Raw genomic sequence first — 18,907 nt, forward strand, 5'->3', positions numbered from 1 at the left:
GGAGTGGGCGGCGGATGATCTGGCAGGGGGTGGATGGGCATTTTTTTAAAGGGACGTTCCTACACTAGTTTTCTGGGGGTGGTGGGGTGTGTGGCGAGCCATCAGTGTAGCAGCCGATCAATGACACAGCGAGAGGCCGGCAGGGCCCTGGATCACGGCTGGCAAATGACTTTGGTGATTTGGAGCTGAAGTGGGGGAGGTGCATGAGTCAGGGAGAGTGAAAGGATCAGTCAATGAAATAAAAATGCATTCACACACGGTCAAGAGAATTGTGACAGAGTTTTTACCATTATAATGTCTACACCACCGCAATTTCTATACATGTTGCCACATACATCAAAATAAAATTCAAAAACATCTCTAGAAGACAAACTACACTAATACATACAAATATATAAAGACTTTGGCAAATTCAAATGATTGTAAATAGGATGGGATTTCCTTTTTACTTCATGGAAACAAAAGTGCAAGCAATCTATAGCAAGAAGTGCGATTGGTATGATTGCAGTGCTGGCTTTCCTGACTAGTGTGAAGCCTTATCCTAGGCTAAATAAATTTTTCACCTTGAATCACCGAAACTGTGCCGATGTGTAAATATTTCTGTGTAATTAGACCAAGTACATAGAAAGTGTTTGAAAGAAAGGGTTCAGATTTCAGTACAGGTAAAGGCACAACACAGGTCAGACAGAGCTGAAGAGAAGTAATTTAGACATGTCAGTTCCAACTACTGTACTAAGAAGCTATGATGAATGGCTGGACTTAACATAGTTAAAGTGAATTATGCAGGCCATTTAAAGTTTGGGCAGTACTGTGTAAAAAGGTGTTAGAGGCCAACAGGCCAGCAAAAAAATGCTCAATCTCAATGTATAAACACTGCAGCTTTCCAGGTTTGCGGAGACGTTAACACTCTCTGGCATTTCCTCTGAAAGCCACTCTGACAGGCCCTGAAGAAGATATTCCCTGCTAGCTTTGCCACGCTGAGGCCTGCCCCCCTCCTCCTACTCCACAATGCCGTGACACAGGATTAGCTTTCATTAGAGAAGGCGTTGTAATCAGCTTTGGAGCATAGCAGAGACGGAACAATGGAGGAGGCTGAAAGGATCTGGAAGACGGGGTGCTATGGGTGCATGCTTGGGTGTATGCAAGCTATTCCCACAAATGGAACCAGTAGCACATTACAGCCAGACAGCTTCCTAGCCACACTTATCTGCATTTTCCCCAGTGTTATGTACTACACCTAAAAGACTGCTATCATGACAAACACACCACAAATTCAACATGCTAATTCCTCGACTTGTCATTTTAAGGCAGTCAGCTGCTGTTAACATTTTCTGACCATTATTGGCAGTCTACAGACAATAAGAGAGAAAGCTATAGGACTGTTGCTGTTTGGACAAGTGAATCTGAGATTGCAACCAAGACCATGAGCTAACACTGATGCAAAGCAAAGCAATGTGCAGAACGTATGCTCACTGGGTCAACTGGCTGTTGGCTTAATTCTTTTTTTGTGGAACTGCACAAAGTGAGAGTCAAAAATTCAGGGTTCTCAAATTTGACAACTGATCACAACTCTAAATTGTCATCAATCATCAATCAATCAAATTAAAGTAAATCCGGCTACCCCATAAGGTCTATGCTATCACGTGTCTGGTCTTGGCCTCAATGATGGCATCTTTCTGCAGGGCTTCAAGGCTACAATTTCAACCTTTTCTTCAGATGGTAAACAGAAAGGTCAGGCAGCTAAGAAAGGATTGGGAGGCGCATTTGAATTCCAGTCTGGACAAAATCCTGTCCCTACTCGTGCACAGAACCACCTTTGTGTGAGTCCTTCACCACTCTCCATCATGCTGTCAACTGGCGCTTGTATTGGGAAGGACTGACGAAACAGGTCTATCGAGAACATATGTCCCCACTAACCCTAGAGAGCTTCGCCAGAGCGCAGACAGCCACTTTACAAAGCGTTCTTGTTGGTGGCTTGTTCTATGAGTGTGTAGTGACATACAGACGGGTGGCTGGACACGATACAGATCCGCTGTGTGCAGTTCAGCTAGGGTTGCAGTTGTCACAAAACCAAAGATTTGAATTCAAAAGCTTCACTACTAAGTTTAACATGTGAAACTCAATACTATAATGATACCATTACAGCAAAGTACAAATATATTGCAGTATGCTACCACAATTAAACTGGACAGCTTTGCAGCAACATTTGCCTGGGATTTGTTGTTAAACGTTGCTACTGAATGTTTTTATCAATTTCACTGCCTGCTACAGTCAACATGCATATGCACATCAATAGGAACATTTTGTTACGTTGCAGAAACTCCAACTGACTTCAGTGTTTTCTGTAGTCATTCACAGCTTGCCTCTGAGATAATATGCCTCAACAGGCGTGATCGCACCTCCCAAGGAGGGCTCGTTGGCAGCCGAGATGTTGGCATTTCTAGAATGCAATTACTAGACGCATACAGAGGGGTTGAGGCCAGTCTATATTTTCACCCACACTTGGTAAACGGAGCATACAAGACTTGAGGCCGACTCAAAAAAAAACACTGCCTGAACTGTAGATAACATTCCTCATTATTAATTAACCCCCCTCCCTCACTCCTCTCAGCTGGGGAGGTTACCTGCTAGACTTGTGAATACCTCTCTGCCACTATCACAATGATCTGTAAACTGGGGCAAACCCTCCCAACCATACTAGAATAGCCCCATCACATATGTGAAGGGGCATTCCTCAATGCTGTGTCAAAAGGACAAGGGAGGGTCAGAAATGGCAAGCACAAATCAAATAAATAAAGCTAAAATAGCTCAGTTGAAACTGTACTGAGGGATTAGCATTGAAGTATAAATAAGACATATCTAATATTGTAACAAGCATCTTTCTGGCATCAAATGTTTGTGTCCAAGAGATCCATGGTTGAGTTTAAATTTTTGGCAGCCTGACTGTGGTTTTTCTGAGGGACAGGTGGTAAGGCAATGGGATGGCGCAGCCAGCCACCTCCTCCCACCTCTTGCCAAGACAACAAGGCCCCTAAGAGTCCCCTTTCCTTTGCCATTGCTTCCTTTCCCCCTCTTGCCTACGCCCACCTCTAGGCCATGACTGTGCGGGTGTGGTGGGTTCTCCTGCCAGCAGGGGCACCTGACTGCCAAGAATGAAAAGCAAGAAAATGACACTGGGCTGGGCTAGGAGGGAGGGAGGGCAACGGAGGAATTACTTCTCTAATGAACAAAGGAATTCTGAGTCAGCAAGACACACACACACAACACACACACACACACACACACACACACACACACACACACACAACACACACACACACACACACACACACACACACACACACACACACACCTCTATATATCAGGAGACGCTGTGACGGAACCCCTGAAGTAGCTGCTATTATGCAACCCTTCTGGGCTAAAAGTGACTGTAACGTAAATCATCCTTCCCTGCCGCCAGCCTGACCTCCATACTGCAGAGAAAGCACTTTCAAAATTCACTCCTGGAGTATTATGTTGAAGGCACCATCTGTGCAGGCTTTACTAGCGGACGTGAGATTAAAGGCAGTTAAAGCATCACTTTCGAAAGCCATCTCTGCAGTCAACATCCGATCAAAGATAAGAGATGTAAGTAAGGGCCAGGGTAGTGCTGGGTAGTGTGGGTCAAGCTGTAGAGGACCGCCTAGGTCGTGGCCCTGATCCCTCTGGGCCAAAAAGGCCTGCCACAAAGGTCATGTGTCGTTGAGGATCATGTCAGTGAGTAAATTCAGGACTCAGAAAGGAACACTTGACAGCTTGACTGCCTGAAGGGAGACTCCCAGACTCTCCTCTGCTGTGGTCAAAGGCCTTTGCTGTTCATGCATATCTTTTTACATTTACAGACCAGATACAGTAGCTCAGCTTTTTTCAATGGCTTTACTTCTGAACTTTTAAAGACATTCCCACTTGGTATGATCCTCTGCAGAGCTACCCTTAGCCTCAGTTGGTGTCTCTCATTTATTACTATTACATGACCATTACACGTATATTAAAAGACTGAACATGCAGGACAAGTTGTATTCAACAACTGTATTTTACGTTAATAATAATAATAATAATAATAATAATAATAAAATATTCCTTCACCAAATGCAAACGGAGGCACAAAAGCATATGCTGCCATATATCCTGGCAGTTTTCTGGTTCTAAAACACACTAGATTTGCTTTCATCAAAAGCAAATAGGCTTTATAAAGACATCCCATGCAGGGCGGCAGCCTAATACTGTGAAAGTGCGTAGCTCTGTACTATATACACACCATCTGTTAGGCTGAAAAGAAGTCCCTGCCCTCTTAACGGCAGTCTACAAAACAGACAGGACTCAACAAATGTTTAACACAGCTTACAACTACTGCCTGCCAACGTTACTGTCAAGTGTTTGGAGAAAAAAAAAAATGAATTTGGTCTGGTAGAGGTGGAATGCTAAATTGATTTGATTCTTGCCAATAGCTGCGAAGTGCTGGCTTAAAATCACTCGGAGATACACTATCTGCCGGCTGACTGGCAGATTTGTACCTCGATTTGGCGTCCCTGAGGCTTGCCACATTCCTCCAGGGGGATCGGATTACGTTCTGTACAGGGAGATGGGCCCGAAGCATTATGGGTGTTTTGGTCTTACAACATGGGTCTGACAAAGTTTAGCAGCAGCATTAGCAAGCGAGTGTGCAAAAAGGAATGAAAAGAAATGCTGAATGAATGGCAGACAGTTGCCTAGAGGATGCATTGCAGTCATGGTTGAGAGCAGGGATGGCAGAACCGAAGCTAAAACTACACAGAGGACAAAGTCAAGAAATATGTTGTTGGAGGCTGACTGGAATACATGACAGAGATAGAAAATAGTTGATCCAGTGAAAAATAAAAAATAAAATAAATCAGCCTCGTACAGTGGGTCTCAAAGTTTTGACAGAAAAAAAAGACAGTGTCGACTAGTAAGTAGCCTAACTGTCGAGCCCCGGTAGAAAAGCTGTCAAAGACATTGTAGTCTTTAGTCTTCTTGAGACAGTGTGTCATGGACATACCCATACTTGTGTTCACAGCGGTAACAGTGAACCAGTAAGCTTGTGTGTCACTTCTCAACCTTGCCAGTTTCTGTGGGGGCTGGGCCACTATTAAAGGCTTGCATGATATGCCAAAAAACATTACAGCTCATTAGTGGTCATGTCCGGTGTGTGTGTGTGTGTGTGTGTGTTAAATGAGTGGAATGGGAGGCTCCTACTACTTCATTGAGTTTGACACATTCTTTAGAGTCATCACCACACATATGAAACTACACGGATGCATGTATGAACATGCACAACAATGAACTAGTGCATCACTCAACCACTGTCTACTAAGAAACAGGATCTCTCTGCATGCAATTAATGAAGCAAAATGCAACCGCTCATAAGTGGCAGGCCCACTTGACAGCAAAAAGATACAATAGGAGTCCACGAGCCCTCCCTCTCCTCCTAATGGTCCGATTGGGAGCTGGACGGCATTAACGCTCAAATGATTGATCATTGTAAGTTAAGGCTCCCCGGTGCGGTTTGGACAGGCACAAAATCAATCAGAGCCCTGGGACACACTAACCTCTCTACAATATGGCTAACAGAGGCACACTGTGAGCTCAGACTGATGAGATATCAGTTTGCACTATCATCGCGCTCCCCTTGGCCTGGCAACTGTGGAGGCCAACTCCGACTAGGCTTTACTTGCAGGGGATTGTGACTGTCTGTGACCGACCTCGTGTTGGCAAACTACAGTCTATCGGGGACTACCCTCTATTACCTCTATTGACAATTAAATCTTTTAACCAAGATAAATTTAACTTGCAAACACTAGCAGACCGTTCCCAGAGAAAATGTATTGCTCAGGGCCTATTGCCAGGAATGAAATGTCACCTGGTGGTCCTTTTTGAGTTGATCCTTAGGGCCTGTTTCAACACACAAACACACACACACACACACACACACACACACACACACACACACACACACACACACACACACACACACACACACACACACACACACACACACACACACACACACACACACACACACACACACACACACACACACACACACACACACTTTAGTCACGAATCTGGCCAGCCTCTGCAGTGTGTGTTTTGAGTGAGAGGGCCCAGGCAATGGTCCTCTCCTCTCCTCTCCTCTACTCTACTCTCCTCTACTCTCCTCTACTCTCCTCTACTCTCCTCTACTCTCCTCTACTCTCCTCTACTCTCCTCTACTCTACTCCCCTCTCCTCCCCTCTCCTCTCCGGCAGGAGTGACTGAGGCCTGCCATCATCAGCTCTGGGGCAAACTTAACCCCTGCTTGCCTGGTTTTGTCATGACACATTTTGAGAGATCCATAAGCTAAGGTTTTAGCCCACTCAAAAAAGGCTTGATTGTAAATTCATGCAACATTTCCTTACGAAAAAAAAATAAAAAATAATAATCCAGACTTGCAAGTACAATTTTTTAAATGAGGTCCTGATTGACTAAAAGTCTGGAAATAAATATATGGATGAGAAACATGTTAGCCAACACCAGTAAGTAGTGTCTCAAGCAGACACCAACCCAATTCACCACCACGTGGAATAAAAGGGTTCATTTTCAGCCAGGTGGTCTATAATTAACGCGTGTGAATGAGTGTAAATAAACCTTGGGGCCTTGACTCCCCTCCAGCTGTATTTGTATAGCTGGAGTTTCTTTCTCGTCCACACACTGGGTACTTTAGCTAGTTAGTTAACAACACCTGAAAGAAAGGAAAAATACACCCGGGCTGTCTTTTAACAGAGCAGGATCAACAGTGAATTAACAACGGAAAAACAACGTTACATATAATGCGCTTATTTACCCAAATGTAATTAAGGGCTTTCCTCAATTAAGCTAATTTGCTTAATGGAGCTGAGAACTAAAAACGGTTAAAAAAGGCTCCACCCAGAACCTGAGAATAGCCTGTGCTTTGCACAGTTGAGAGCCAGAATACATTTCTTTTCTTAAATGCCCTAAAAATACTAAATCACATCATACAAGACAGCCAGTGGTTAAATGTCTCTTATTCTTGCCCCCACGGTTACTCGGGGATTTAATTAAGTATTCCATTAACACTTGATTAAAAGTATTGATTGGTCTGATAATTAAAAAGGAACCGTGCATACAACATGATCTCTCTCCATGTCTGATAATAAGATCAATTTCTCGAGCCGCATCTGAAATGATGAAGTGGTAAATAAAAAGGTGAGGAAGTGGAGTTAACCCTCCGCTGCCTTCTTTCATGGTGCCGCAAACAACCGGCAAGCTGGTACACACGACATTCACTAGAAGTCCCACACATACTTCACTTCAAAAAGGTCTCCTGTTTTATAGTGAAAAGCTGCCAGCGCTGAAAATGCCCTGAAAAATGTCATACTGCATTTCACGGCCTGAAGCCCGTCGCTGGCCAGAAACCACTGGGCACATCGTCTGAATGCACAGCGCTGATGCCATGTTGGCGGATGCCGTTCTCTGCGTCGGCGCTTCAGTGATTGGTCAAACCGAACCCCTGCCAAAATAAAACTGCAGTGGACCGAAGCGCTACAACTTGAATATAACTGTTCTGCTCACACACCCAAAAAAAAAGAAAAAAATTGAGAGTAATGATTAGACAACATTGGGCTGACATGAGAAAATTAGGCCTCACTGGCTGTCATTCCCCAAAAAGACACAGTAAGGTCATCATAACAAACTCCCTCATAGCTAAGGTTTGACTTTCCTTGTCCACCCATAGTGCCCGATAAAATGTTCAGGTTGTATATTGCCTGTGTTTCTTGTGTGCTCCCACACACACATGCCCACATACTGAAAATGAAAGAAATCTGCATATTCATCAGGTTGCATTTGCATCCGATTCAATGTGAATGTGTGTGTGTGTGTGTGTGTGTGTGTGTGTGAATGTGTGTGTGTGTGTGGGCAAGCACCCACCTGCCTACATGATAGCAGAGAAGAGGCAATCTCGACTCGACCGTTGCCATGAGATATTGCGCACCCCTATGCGATTCCCCACCTATACATGCACTGAGTCAATGAGCTCACACAACAGTTACAACATCCCTCCCGCTGCGGTGACTTTTCTCTGCTTACTAATCTACCATTTACAGGCAGCCCGCATATGGCTTTACTCATTTTACCCATATTTAAATACAAACCATCGCCTGGCACAACACAGGAGTGTGTCTATGTTTGCATATGTCACACAGCAGCATGCAGGGGCTTGTCCCAACCCACAAAGACAAGTCTCCCATTTTGCATACGGGTATGTTTGCACTACAAGGAACCTCCTCCTCCTTCTAATAGGGTAGTAAGTCTAGTATAGCAGGAAAACAGACGCCCAAACTGAGGAAGTTTTGTCCTTGATGTAAAAAAATTGCTGTTTTACTCTACAGCACAAAACATTATTCAGTTCCGCTAAAAGAGTTTTACATTTAGCATGCGGTTTGAGGTGGCTGTGTGTGTGCATACCTGTGGGCTGGGGTTAAATAAATGTTCAGGCAATTCAAAATGTAAACGGACTGCAATTCTTTTGCCAATGGTAAAGCTATAGGTGTACTTTAAGGATTCGTTCATTACACCGATGCATTGATTTTAAATGATGCATCAATCTGCTAAAGAATCTTACTGTCTCGTTGGGTCAACTTCATCCTGGGTGTCAATACATCACCATAATTAATATTAATAATGACAGACAAGCACTGCAGATGAACAAAACTACCGAAAGATGCCTAAAATTAGAGATCCCCAGCCTTTCCTGTCCCTGAAATGAATGGGACAGGTCAACTTTGCAAAGCTAATGAAATGCTCCCAGACTGCTAAAAATCTATGCATCTTTTTCTGTAAAGATGGCACAGTATTTCCACTGGCTAACTTCTGATGCTGGAGCAGTAGTAGTCTGCCTTCATAACCACTTGGTCATCCACAGCACCCCCTCAGCCACATTCATTGGCTTTCACTCCCCAACCTGCTCCCTCCCCCTCTACTAAGGTGAAATTGGTACTGTCACAACTACTATTAGTTAGGGCTGGACTCGAATATTCGTTCGGTGGGTTGGTATTCGATTTGAAAATTTGACATTCGAATTTTCGTTTTTTTTTATTATTTTGGTTTATTTATTTTCTGCATTTATCTTTCGTTCACACTACAGTCCAGTTGGTGGCAGTAATGCACATTTAAGTTGGTTTGCCAACCGCCAATAAACTACAAAGAAGAAGAAGAAGAAGAAGAAGAAGAAGATACTGTCGGTACACGATGACGCCCACTTCGAGCATTTAGCAAGCTGGGCAGAGAAGCTAGCGACGATAACAAGTGCGGAAATGGAAAACTGTTTTGCGTTTTTCCGTTGTGATTCGGCCAGAAACTTCAACATTGTGAGGCGAAGAGATCGTTTTGGAATATAAAGCTTGGATATTACATTTCCTTGGACTCTTGGGGATTTATGAAAATCAAGTTTTGGTCAAAATACCAGTTTGTTGCTGAAAGGACAACGAAAACAGGTATGCATGCACTCTCAGCTGCGCAGATTACGGCCGAATTGTTTTATTTTCTGTTACTTTGTAACAATTGTGTACATGGCTGTATATTTTAAAGATTTAATGCTTTAAAGTAATAAAAACGCTTATGAGTGGAAGTTTTATCAAGATTACAGCGACGCCCCAGTCACAAAGTGTCCTGTTGACGGGACGGTGATCCTTGAGAGGTTAAAAGTTTATTAATTCTGAACGCGTCTGGCCTGTCTATCTATATTGCACCAAATACGACACTGCACTCCCTTGTGAAGTCGTTTGGATGAAAGGTTCTCAAAATAATCAAAATGCAAACAAACAGACAGACACATAGAGATTCCTGCCTTTATTAGAGATAATATGTTCAGCCCCCTCTCTCCGAAGCTTCGAATATTCGATGCTCATTACTACCGAAGCTTCGAAGCTCAAAAAATGGTATTCCGACCAGCCCTACTATTAGTGGTACTATTACCAAGGGAAAAGCTCAGCTGAAATGTTCAGTGCTTTGTAAATGCCAACTAACTATTTAAACACATTTATTTATTCCCCTTGCCGAATAATGTTTTCAATATAATTCTGCTGTCTTTTTCCGATTCACCATGCAAAATAATGAATCAAATTATGCAAAAATAAATAAATCACAAATCGCTCCTGACCCAAATCATCATCCACTGAGTTGGTAATTGAATTGAGTCTCTGTTAAGCCAATGATTCACAGCCCTTGACAAAGCATTTGCTCTCAGTTTTAGCTTAACAGCATTTGGCAACAATCCCGTGACAGATGGTTTTCTATATTTGAATTTTGAAGAAAACCCACTTCCTAAATGAACAAAAAGTGACCCATGATGTAGCTCATGGGCATTCATTTATACATGGAGTGTGTATACTCAACCCTCAAAATCCCATTTCTTGGGACTTGAGGTGATTTACTACTCTACTGGCCTCTAATGTAACCCAGCAACCGAGTTGCTCCCAGTTCACTGGGTTAGCCGTTCCTCCCCCACACTCACTGGGTGTCCAACATGTAGTTACACGTGTTGTAGACACTGTATTGATTGATTTGTGACTGTGCTGTGACCGGCTCCAGAGCGGCATCTAATGACACACAACTCTTGTCCCTGTTCCAAAAACGCTTTTGTTAGCCACTGTAGCTGACAAACGGACCATGTGTTGGTGTATGCCAGCCGTGAAATGGGAAATGCGAAAGGTTTGTTTATACGAAGGCTGATTTTGACCACATACGATAGCGCAACTTTATGATCCGTGGCCCACGGATGCCACTGTGGGTACAGGCAATCAGGAGCGGTATTTTTCAATTTGGTCCTCTGGTTGAAGAGAAAAATGTGGCACATGTAAGGTACCTATGACACAATAGTACAAAGCTGTATTAAAACTCCATCCCTTGACACAGAAGCTACAGAACTGCTGATGAACTAACTGTACTGGTCCAAAAGTATCAACAGTGTGAGTTTAAAGGCTGGCAAAAATCCCTGAACTGTACTCACAGGCTTAGCAACAACTTAAAAATGCCATGGTAGGTAAACAGTTTTTCTCCACATATTGCTTTATCAAGACCCAACATCCATTTGTTCACATGAATTAGCAAGCGCAGCAGCTAATGCATGGAGTCAGATTACAACCTCTGAGCAGAGCCGCCTTTATCCCCCTATATGGAGCTTAATCTGTCCAAATCCGCCGCTTTGCTGTGCCCTAAATCCACAACAGAGCCTAATTCCTCTTTAATCTAATGAGCGGTAAAGGTGCACTTACTCAGGTTCAGAATACCACGGACTGTGTATCTGAGCATCACATCACAACAAAGGTAGTTCAGGTCTTCCCTATAGTGCCATGCCATGATGCAATACATTATTGTCAAAAATCTCCGAAAGAGTCTCTTGCGTCACAGCAATCTAGGCAAGCAGCTCCTGTACACGACTCGATCGCTTGTTTGGTTATCTTAACGTAACTTACAGTTTCTGCTGTAGGCAACATTTCCAGGTCGAGCTGGTTGAGTGGACTGCTGTCAAAAGATGCTGAGGAGGAGGACGAGGCCGGTCCCCCCAACCACCAGCACCCAGGCTTCTTCACATGCAAAGGAGACATGACAGCAGTCCCTGAAGACTTATGACACTAACTTGTTTGGTTTTTTTTAATTCAGAAAAAAACACCCACAGAGCAACACAACCAACCTAAATCTTGCACGCTCATTGTTCATGGCAAGGTTGCAGCCTGGAAAGAAAACACTGGAAATAAATTGAGGCCAGCAGCTGAAAGCTAGACCAAACAGCAAACTATGCTGCACAATTAATAATAATTGTGATCATAATTTTTCTTCCTGCAAATAAATTTAACTTGATTGGGTATGGTATTGACAGTTTGCTAATTAAGCACCCTGGTGCAGCAGAACTGTTCCCAGGTCAACTGTCTGACCAATCACAGGCTCTGCCTCTTAAACACGCTTTCACCTGCATGGATAGACAGCTAAATCCATTTAGCTGCTGCTGTGGAAGCATAATAATATTTATTAGCAGTATTTATATTTTTGAGTGCGGCAATTTATGATTACTTGTATTATCAATTAATCTGGAGATTGATTTTTTTTTTTTATAATTAAGAAGCTCCGTTTATAAAATTTTCAGAAAACGCCCATCACAATTTCCTAAAGCCCAATCAGACATCTTTAAATTGCTTGTTTTGTCCAAACCCACAGTCCTGAGTGACTGACGGTAATCAATTATCAAAACTGTTGCAAATACATTTTCTGTCGATTTCAGTCGTATCAGCTCTAGTATTACGTTCTGGTCAAATAAAAAAAAAATTCTGTTCCCAAAGATGGATTAATAATTGGAATATTGATATTTATAATTACCCTCATTATTTTTTGGCTTGATTGTGCCTCTTTTTTCCTTTCACACTTTCTAGAAGTAAGTCAATGCTAAAGCATCTACAATTAATGAATGAGCTTATGATTCTTAGACAACTCTCAGAGAGGAGATCAATTCAAATCCATTAGAGGAAAAGCAACTTAACAGAGTTGCACTTCAATGATCAGTAGCTTTGTGTCCTCACAATAAACACTTTTTTTTTGAGCAGCCAGTCACATTATTTGCAACCACCCAAGAATATTGGCAAGCCAGCTGCATAAAGAGACAGTCTGAGGTCATCTAGTGTCACTGTGCTTTGTCTCCGTCCCACAGAGCCGCACACGAACATCATGTTTCACTCTTTATTAAAATGGATGGTCTTGCAAAAGTATACATTTTGTGGAAAAACACATAAGGATGTAGTTACTGACAATTTGAGTCACCCAGGATTAGTAACACCAATGAACGTCTGACTTCTCAAAAACATGGCAGGCTATTTCTACGGAAACTTTTAACTTTACAAATTACTGACAGAGCAGGATTCAAATCACAGCCGCAGCAGTTATTATAAAATCGCTTAACTTTATATACTTTATAATCTAAATCTTATTGCAAAAAACGCTAATGATGATGTTTTTGCATGCTAATGAAAAAAACATCACAGAGAATGACAACACCCCGAGGGAAATTCGTGACAAATAGTCATTTCATAGCTCTGTATTTACACTGCGTTTGTAAGAAACACTATGATTGCACACATGCCAGATTATGAACAAGAAGCAGAATCGTATGCAGGTGATCACATGTAAGGCAAGGATCAAGTATGTGGCATTACTTAATGTTCTGTTCTATAAATGACTCGGCTATCCAGCGGGGATCAGTGGCTGGCATTGCGCCGCTGTCACCACCACCACCTCTCCAGCCCACGCATGTCTGAGCATGGGGGCCTCTCCTCAAAAGTCAAATGTCAGATGTTATCCATCCCCACTCACAGAGAAGGACCCACCATCGGGGGCTCGGAGGCCCTGCTTCTTAGCTGGTGACGGAAAAACACCATTACTGAGCTCCTTTTGCTTTGGAGCGTGGTGGTTGTCATGATTGCACCATGACGACCATATTACTAACTCTTTATTTATTTATTTATTTTATATCTAACTGAGGGTAGCTCTTGTGCAAACTATCATTCAGTATACAACTGTAGAGCAATATTTTGTTTCCACATTCAATAGTAGGAATAGTTGGCAATAATGATATATTCAAAAAACTGTAGTAGCTGCAACTGATGTTGATTTGAGATACAAGTTCAATGAATGATGCACAATAATTGCTCATTTGAGTTTAAGAAATTGCTTGATTTTTTTTAAAGCAAAAGTGCAGAGAATTCACTGGTTTCAGGTTGCCTTATGTGAATATTTTCATTTTCATCCAAATTCTATATGATGATAAGGTAAACATCTTTGGGTTTTAGACTGTTGGCTGGACACAGCAAGCTACTTCAGTATGTAAATTTGGGTTGTGGAAAATTAGTATTTTTTTCCCTCATTTTCTTTTAGTATTTTCTGACATTTCATGGACAAGAGACTAATCGACAGGTTTATTAATCACGAAAATAGCCGATAGTTGATGCCCTATGGCTAATAACTAGTAACAAAATCACGACTATAAATATGACTAAATAATCAGGATTGTGACTTGAGTCACAACATAATTACTTACTCAAATGTTGCTTAAGGTAAACTTAAAACAGCTGCAAAACTCAACCAGCGAGCAGGAACTCTACACAACAGCAATACCAAACAACTCACTCACGTAGAAAAGGGACAGAGCTCATTCAATGGAATAGTTAAAGGCTGAAAGTGGCTCATATATATCCGTTTCTTTCTGTCTGGCACAAAATGTACATGATTATCATTGTGCAACTTCACCTGCCTCAGCTGATTAAACTCTTATGAGTAATTACTATGCGGTACCATTGGCTTTCAGGAGCATTATGGAAATGCATTTTGAAAACAGGTGGATGCAAAGCACTTACGATAAGTTGGACTGACACCTTGTAGCAGGGCAAACTCTGCACCTGAAAACAAATGACTTCACACCTATAGCCTGCAGTTATTTCGGAGAGGTGCTTTGTACACAGCCAGCGTCTGTGTTGTCATAATACTGATGCATTACCAAAACACTGACTTCACCAAACTTGAATGAATAATGAGTTGAATTATTTTGCTGATCTTGACATCAGGTTCAAGAGTGAGCCCTAGTAGAAGCTGGGCTCTCAGATTCCCTGACAGTCTCTGTAATGACTAATCAATACATTTTAACCTGATTAAGCCCATAGCAGAGCTTCACTGACGCAGAGCACTACGATGCAATGCGATGGCATCCCCACAGCGTGACAAAGGCCAAAAGTAGCCTATCGCTTCAGATCCGTTTTTAAACGAGACCGGCCAAGTCTCCCTGTGATAATGTTAAATCTCTTTCAAACCCATACTTGACATATCTATTTTTCATTGCCCTTCAAGTTGGTGGAGACTGTAGGGGGATGATCTCTTGAAATATTCATCACAAAAGCACCCAAGACATACTGTGTGACTCTCTTTTAACACTGAACCCCATTTTCTGAGCAAAATGTAGCCATAAAACTGGTTAGCTCTTGACTTGCTACATGAAAGACTTTGTTGCAGTTATCATTTTGTTAAACTTTTTTTCTTCTTCCACGTTCCAAATGGCACAAGCTAAGCCTGAGAAAGCAATCAAGCAGATTTGCGATAGAGCTTGGCGAGCCTGAGCTCGGGCTTGCCTTTAATATAGTCAATGATTCTAGTCATGGTCTTTTGAACACTGTAGCATTGCCTTTCCTCCTCTCGCAACAAAATCTTAATGTTTAATGGTCACTGGTCATTCACTGATCTAATCATTTCAACCGGTTGAACCCTTGCAACTGAGATAAGATAGATAAGATAGACGTTATTAATCCCACACTGGGGAAATTCCTGAATAAAATTACTCAACGGTTCCCTCCTGTGATTGCGCACAATGTGATCGCTGCACATGCCCGGTGTGATGTACTGGAGCTGGAGAGGATAATGGTTGTGCTAGTGCTGGATCACAACCAACCAGCACAAATAAACACATTCTGTCATCTCACTTCTGAGGAAAGGCTTTGGGTTTGTCTTCCAACATGGGACATTTCACTTAGAATACCATAAAGGGATCATATTCTAACAGAAACTGGCTATAATACTGCAACCTAAGTGGAGTGCTGCCGTTGAGTCAACATTAAAAGTCAAACATGAAACTGGGTAGGCTACATTGCTCCTATTCCCTGTTCAAACTGGGGTAGGTCGACTTGATATGATCTTTATGGCATTCTTATGGTAGACTGCAAAGGTGGAATGTCAGACCTGTAAACACAGAAGGCAGGAAGAACCACCCCATATGGCATGAACACTAAAAGGCACACGATGAACACACTCAAATGAGAGATTACAAAACATACACATCAAGCAGTATTATGCAATGGGAAAAAAAGAAAAAGAAAAGAAGCCTTGGTAAAACTATGATTGGTGATGCATGCAAAATGAAGGAAAACCGCCCTTGGGTTGAATGCAATGCTTGTACAATATCTGCATGCATAGCCTACTGTAAAGCTGTGCACTGTGTATCCTGATATATGATTAAACTGATCATGCATCTGGCACACTGCTGGCTGTTGTGAAAACGGTGCATATACATGCAAGCGGCTATATCACGCCTCACAGGCAGAATGTGATAGATTTCTAGAAATATTCTTGCCCTGGTCTACAAACTGGAGTTACCCTCACTTCCTAGTTTACTGTTGCTGTCATAGCTCGGCTAACACCCTTCTTCCTCCATAGCCAGCAAACAATTTGCGTCTACATTTGCTGCTGCTGCTGCTGCTACGAAAGAGAATTCTTCCAAGTGTGCTGCTGCTGCTGCTGCTGCTGCTGCTGGTCACAGAGAGAGCTGTGGTAGCGTCTCGCTCAGCGTGGCATGAAAAATTACACTTACATTTCACCACTCTGTCCGTCGTAGATAACTTCGGTTCATCATTCGGCTTGTTTTCGGACATTTCCAGTGTGATATAATATTGAGATATAGCAGAAATGAGACTGAAAACGGTCCCTACGTTGCTCTTGCCGAACAACTCTTGAGTCTATCCGAGAAAAGAGACCGCAGTGATCTCACTCGGTCCTATCAGCGGCCAAAAATACTTGCAACGGGGTTACAATTTCACTGCTGGTGCTGTAGGAGCTGCTCTGTCTGATTTACTGTTACTCTGTATCAAGTTGTCTGAGCGCAGTGTGCAGTCAAACATGCTAACCCACAGGGCCCGCCCCCAACTCACAGCGACTCTTTCTATAGGTGGAGAGCGGCAGGCTGCCACTCTGCCTGTAGATTCACTTTTATCAAAGGGCTGTTTCTGTGTCAATGTGGCCTGGTATGAATAGTTTTTTACCTAATATTTGTTCACAAAAGCAGATAATATATTACATTGAGCACACACACACACACACACACACAAAATCATCTATCTATTGAAAATGTATTTGGACTGTATTTGAATGAATTGTGGAAATATATTCTCAGTATGGAAACCTATTCCCACCAGAAAAAGAAGAAGAAATGGATAAAAAGTTTCAAATAAAAAAAAAAATACAAAAATGCTCAAGGTAAATCTTTATTTAATTTCTTTATTTACAAAGACACATTGATCAACATTTCTGTAAATGTGCCAGTGTTCAACTGCAGTGCTTTGGCGAGATGTTCTAAAACCAATGCACTTGAATAGTCTTACCAAGTCCAGTTAATGAGATATACAGTGGACATTTATGAGAAAGTAAGTCACTCATTATGAGATTAAAAAGTCAAACATTTTAAGTAAAAGATTATGAGATGAAGAGTCAAATTTAGAGAGTCAAAATCATTAGATACAAAGTCAAAATTATCAGACAGTAAGTTAAACATTATGAATTAGTCAGTCAAAATTATCAAATAGTAAATAATATGTTTTTTTTTTATTTAAATTTTTTGTCAAGACAAACTTTTCCTTCTTTTTTTTTATTGGACCAAATTGGTGTTCGGTAGATCAGGGCCATTCAAAAATATAATCATCTGTATCATTTTTATTTGTATCCACTTTTTTAGTCAACACAACAATAGCAGTAGAAAGATATCTCAAATATCTATACCTCTACATAAAGGCCACATTTCCTTTCAAATTAGCTGTGGATTTTCATAGTTCCCAGAGGATGAATCCAGATAGTTTTGGTGAACTGCTGATCTTTCTAGTTAGGATTCTTAAATACTTTTCCTCTAGTGCCACCCTCAGGACAAGTTTAGCAGCTTCAGTCTTGTTTGTTTACACTGGTAATAACATTGCTTACTGTATTGAGGTCATGGCTAATCTGCCATTTTATTTGTCTCCATGTCACTAGGTACAGAAAAGTAGCTGGTTTTGACTGTTTTGTTGTGTGCTATAGAGGACTTGTCCTGCTCAGTTGAACTCACTACCGATCCAGAAGAGAGTTGAATGTCCTGTCTTTGTGCTTCTCTTTATTGATCCATTTGGGATGAAAATTAGATTTCCCATCTTAGATTAGATTTTAGCATCTTACAAAAACACTCTTTAAATAGAAAAAAGATAGAAAAAATACAGTATAAGAATAACAATAAACTTTTAGCTAAATATTTTTACAAAAATAAACAAACAGTAAAACAACAATGAACTATAAAGATAGATATATAGATATATAGGACTGTGTATGGTATTGTGTTATTATACAGTTAATAACTAAATGACATTTAGCATAAATTAGCAGTTAAGAGCAGTTAGAGTGTCCAGGTATGTATGTGAGTAGATTATTAATAATTTATTGCACAGTGTTCTGTTCTCTGTTCTGTCCTCTTTACCCTATTTCCTCCTCCCCCCGAGTGAGGAGTTGTACAGTATGATGGCATGAGGGACAAAGGAGTTCTTGAGTCTGTTGGTCCCACACTTGGGAAGGAGCAGCCTTCCACTGAACAGGCTCCTCTGGTTGCTGATGATGGTGTGCAGGGGGTGGCTGCCACTGTCAGTAATGTCCAGCAGTTTGTCCAGTGTCCTCCTCTCTGCCACCGTCACCAGTGAGTCCATTTTCATGCCGACCACAGAGCCGGCCCGCCTGATCAGTTTATCCAGTCTGGAGGTGTCCTTCTTGGATATGCTGCCCCCCCCCCCCAGCACACCACAGTGTAGAAGAGGACGCTGGTAACCACAGATTGGTAAAACATCAACAGCAGTTTGCTGCAGATGTTGAAAGACCGCAGTCTCCTCAGGAAGTACAACCTGCTTTGTGTCTTTCTGTACAGGTGGCTGATGTGTGTTGTCCAGTCCAGTTTATTATCCAGCCACAGCCCGAGGTATTTGTAGGATTGCACAGCCTCCACCTCAGCTCCCTCTAGCTGGATTGGTCGCAGTCTTGG

At 41.9% G+C, this 18,907-nt stretch overlaps 1 protein-coding gene across 8 annotated transcripts in view; it reads right to left on the bottom strand.

Annotated features, from left to right (window-relative positions):
- Positions 1–16,733, bottom strand: part of LOC120573137 (serine/threonine-protein phosphatase 2B catalytic subunit alpha isoform) — a 68,513-nt gene extending 51,780 nt beyond the window's left edge. For 6 of the 8 annotated variants that reach the window (XM_039822615.1, XM_039822613.1, XM_039822616.1 and 3 more), the window contains exon 1: positions 16,454–16,732. In XM_039822615.1, the coding sequence (XP_039678549.1) occupies positions 16,454–16,514 (61 nt within the window). In that variant the 5' untranslated portion in view covers positions 16,515–16,732. Of the gene's footprint in view, positions 1–16,453 lie in introns of all 8 variants that reach the window. The other 2 variants (XR_005641645.1, XM_039822617.1) reach the window with 2 other exon arrangements.
- Positions 16,734–18,907: the final 2,174 nt, after the last annotated feature.

Source organism: Perca fluviatilis, chromosome 14, assembly GCF_010015445.1.
Source record: "Perca fluviatilis chromosome 14, GENO_Pfluv_1.0, whole genome shotgun sequence".
Classification (NCBI taxonomy): domain Eukaryota; kingdom Metazoa; phylum Chordata; class Actinopteri; order Perciformes; family Percidae; genus Perca; species Perca fluviatilis.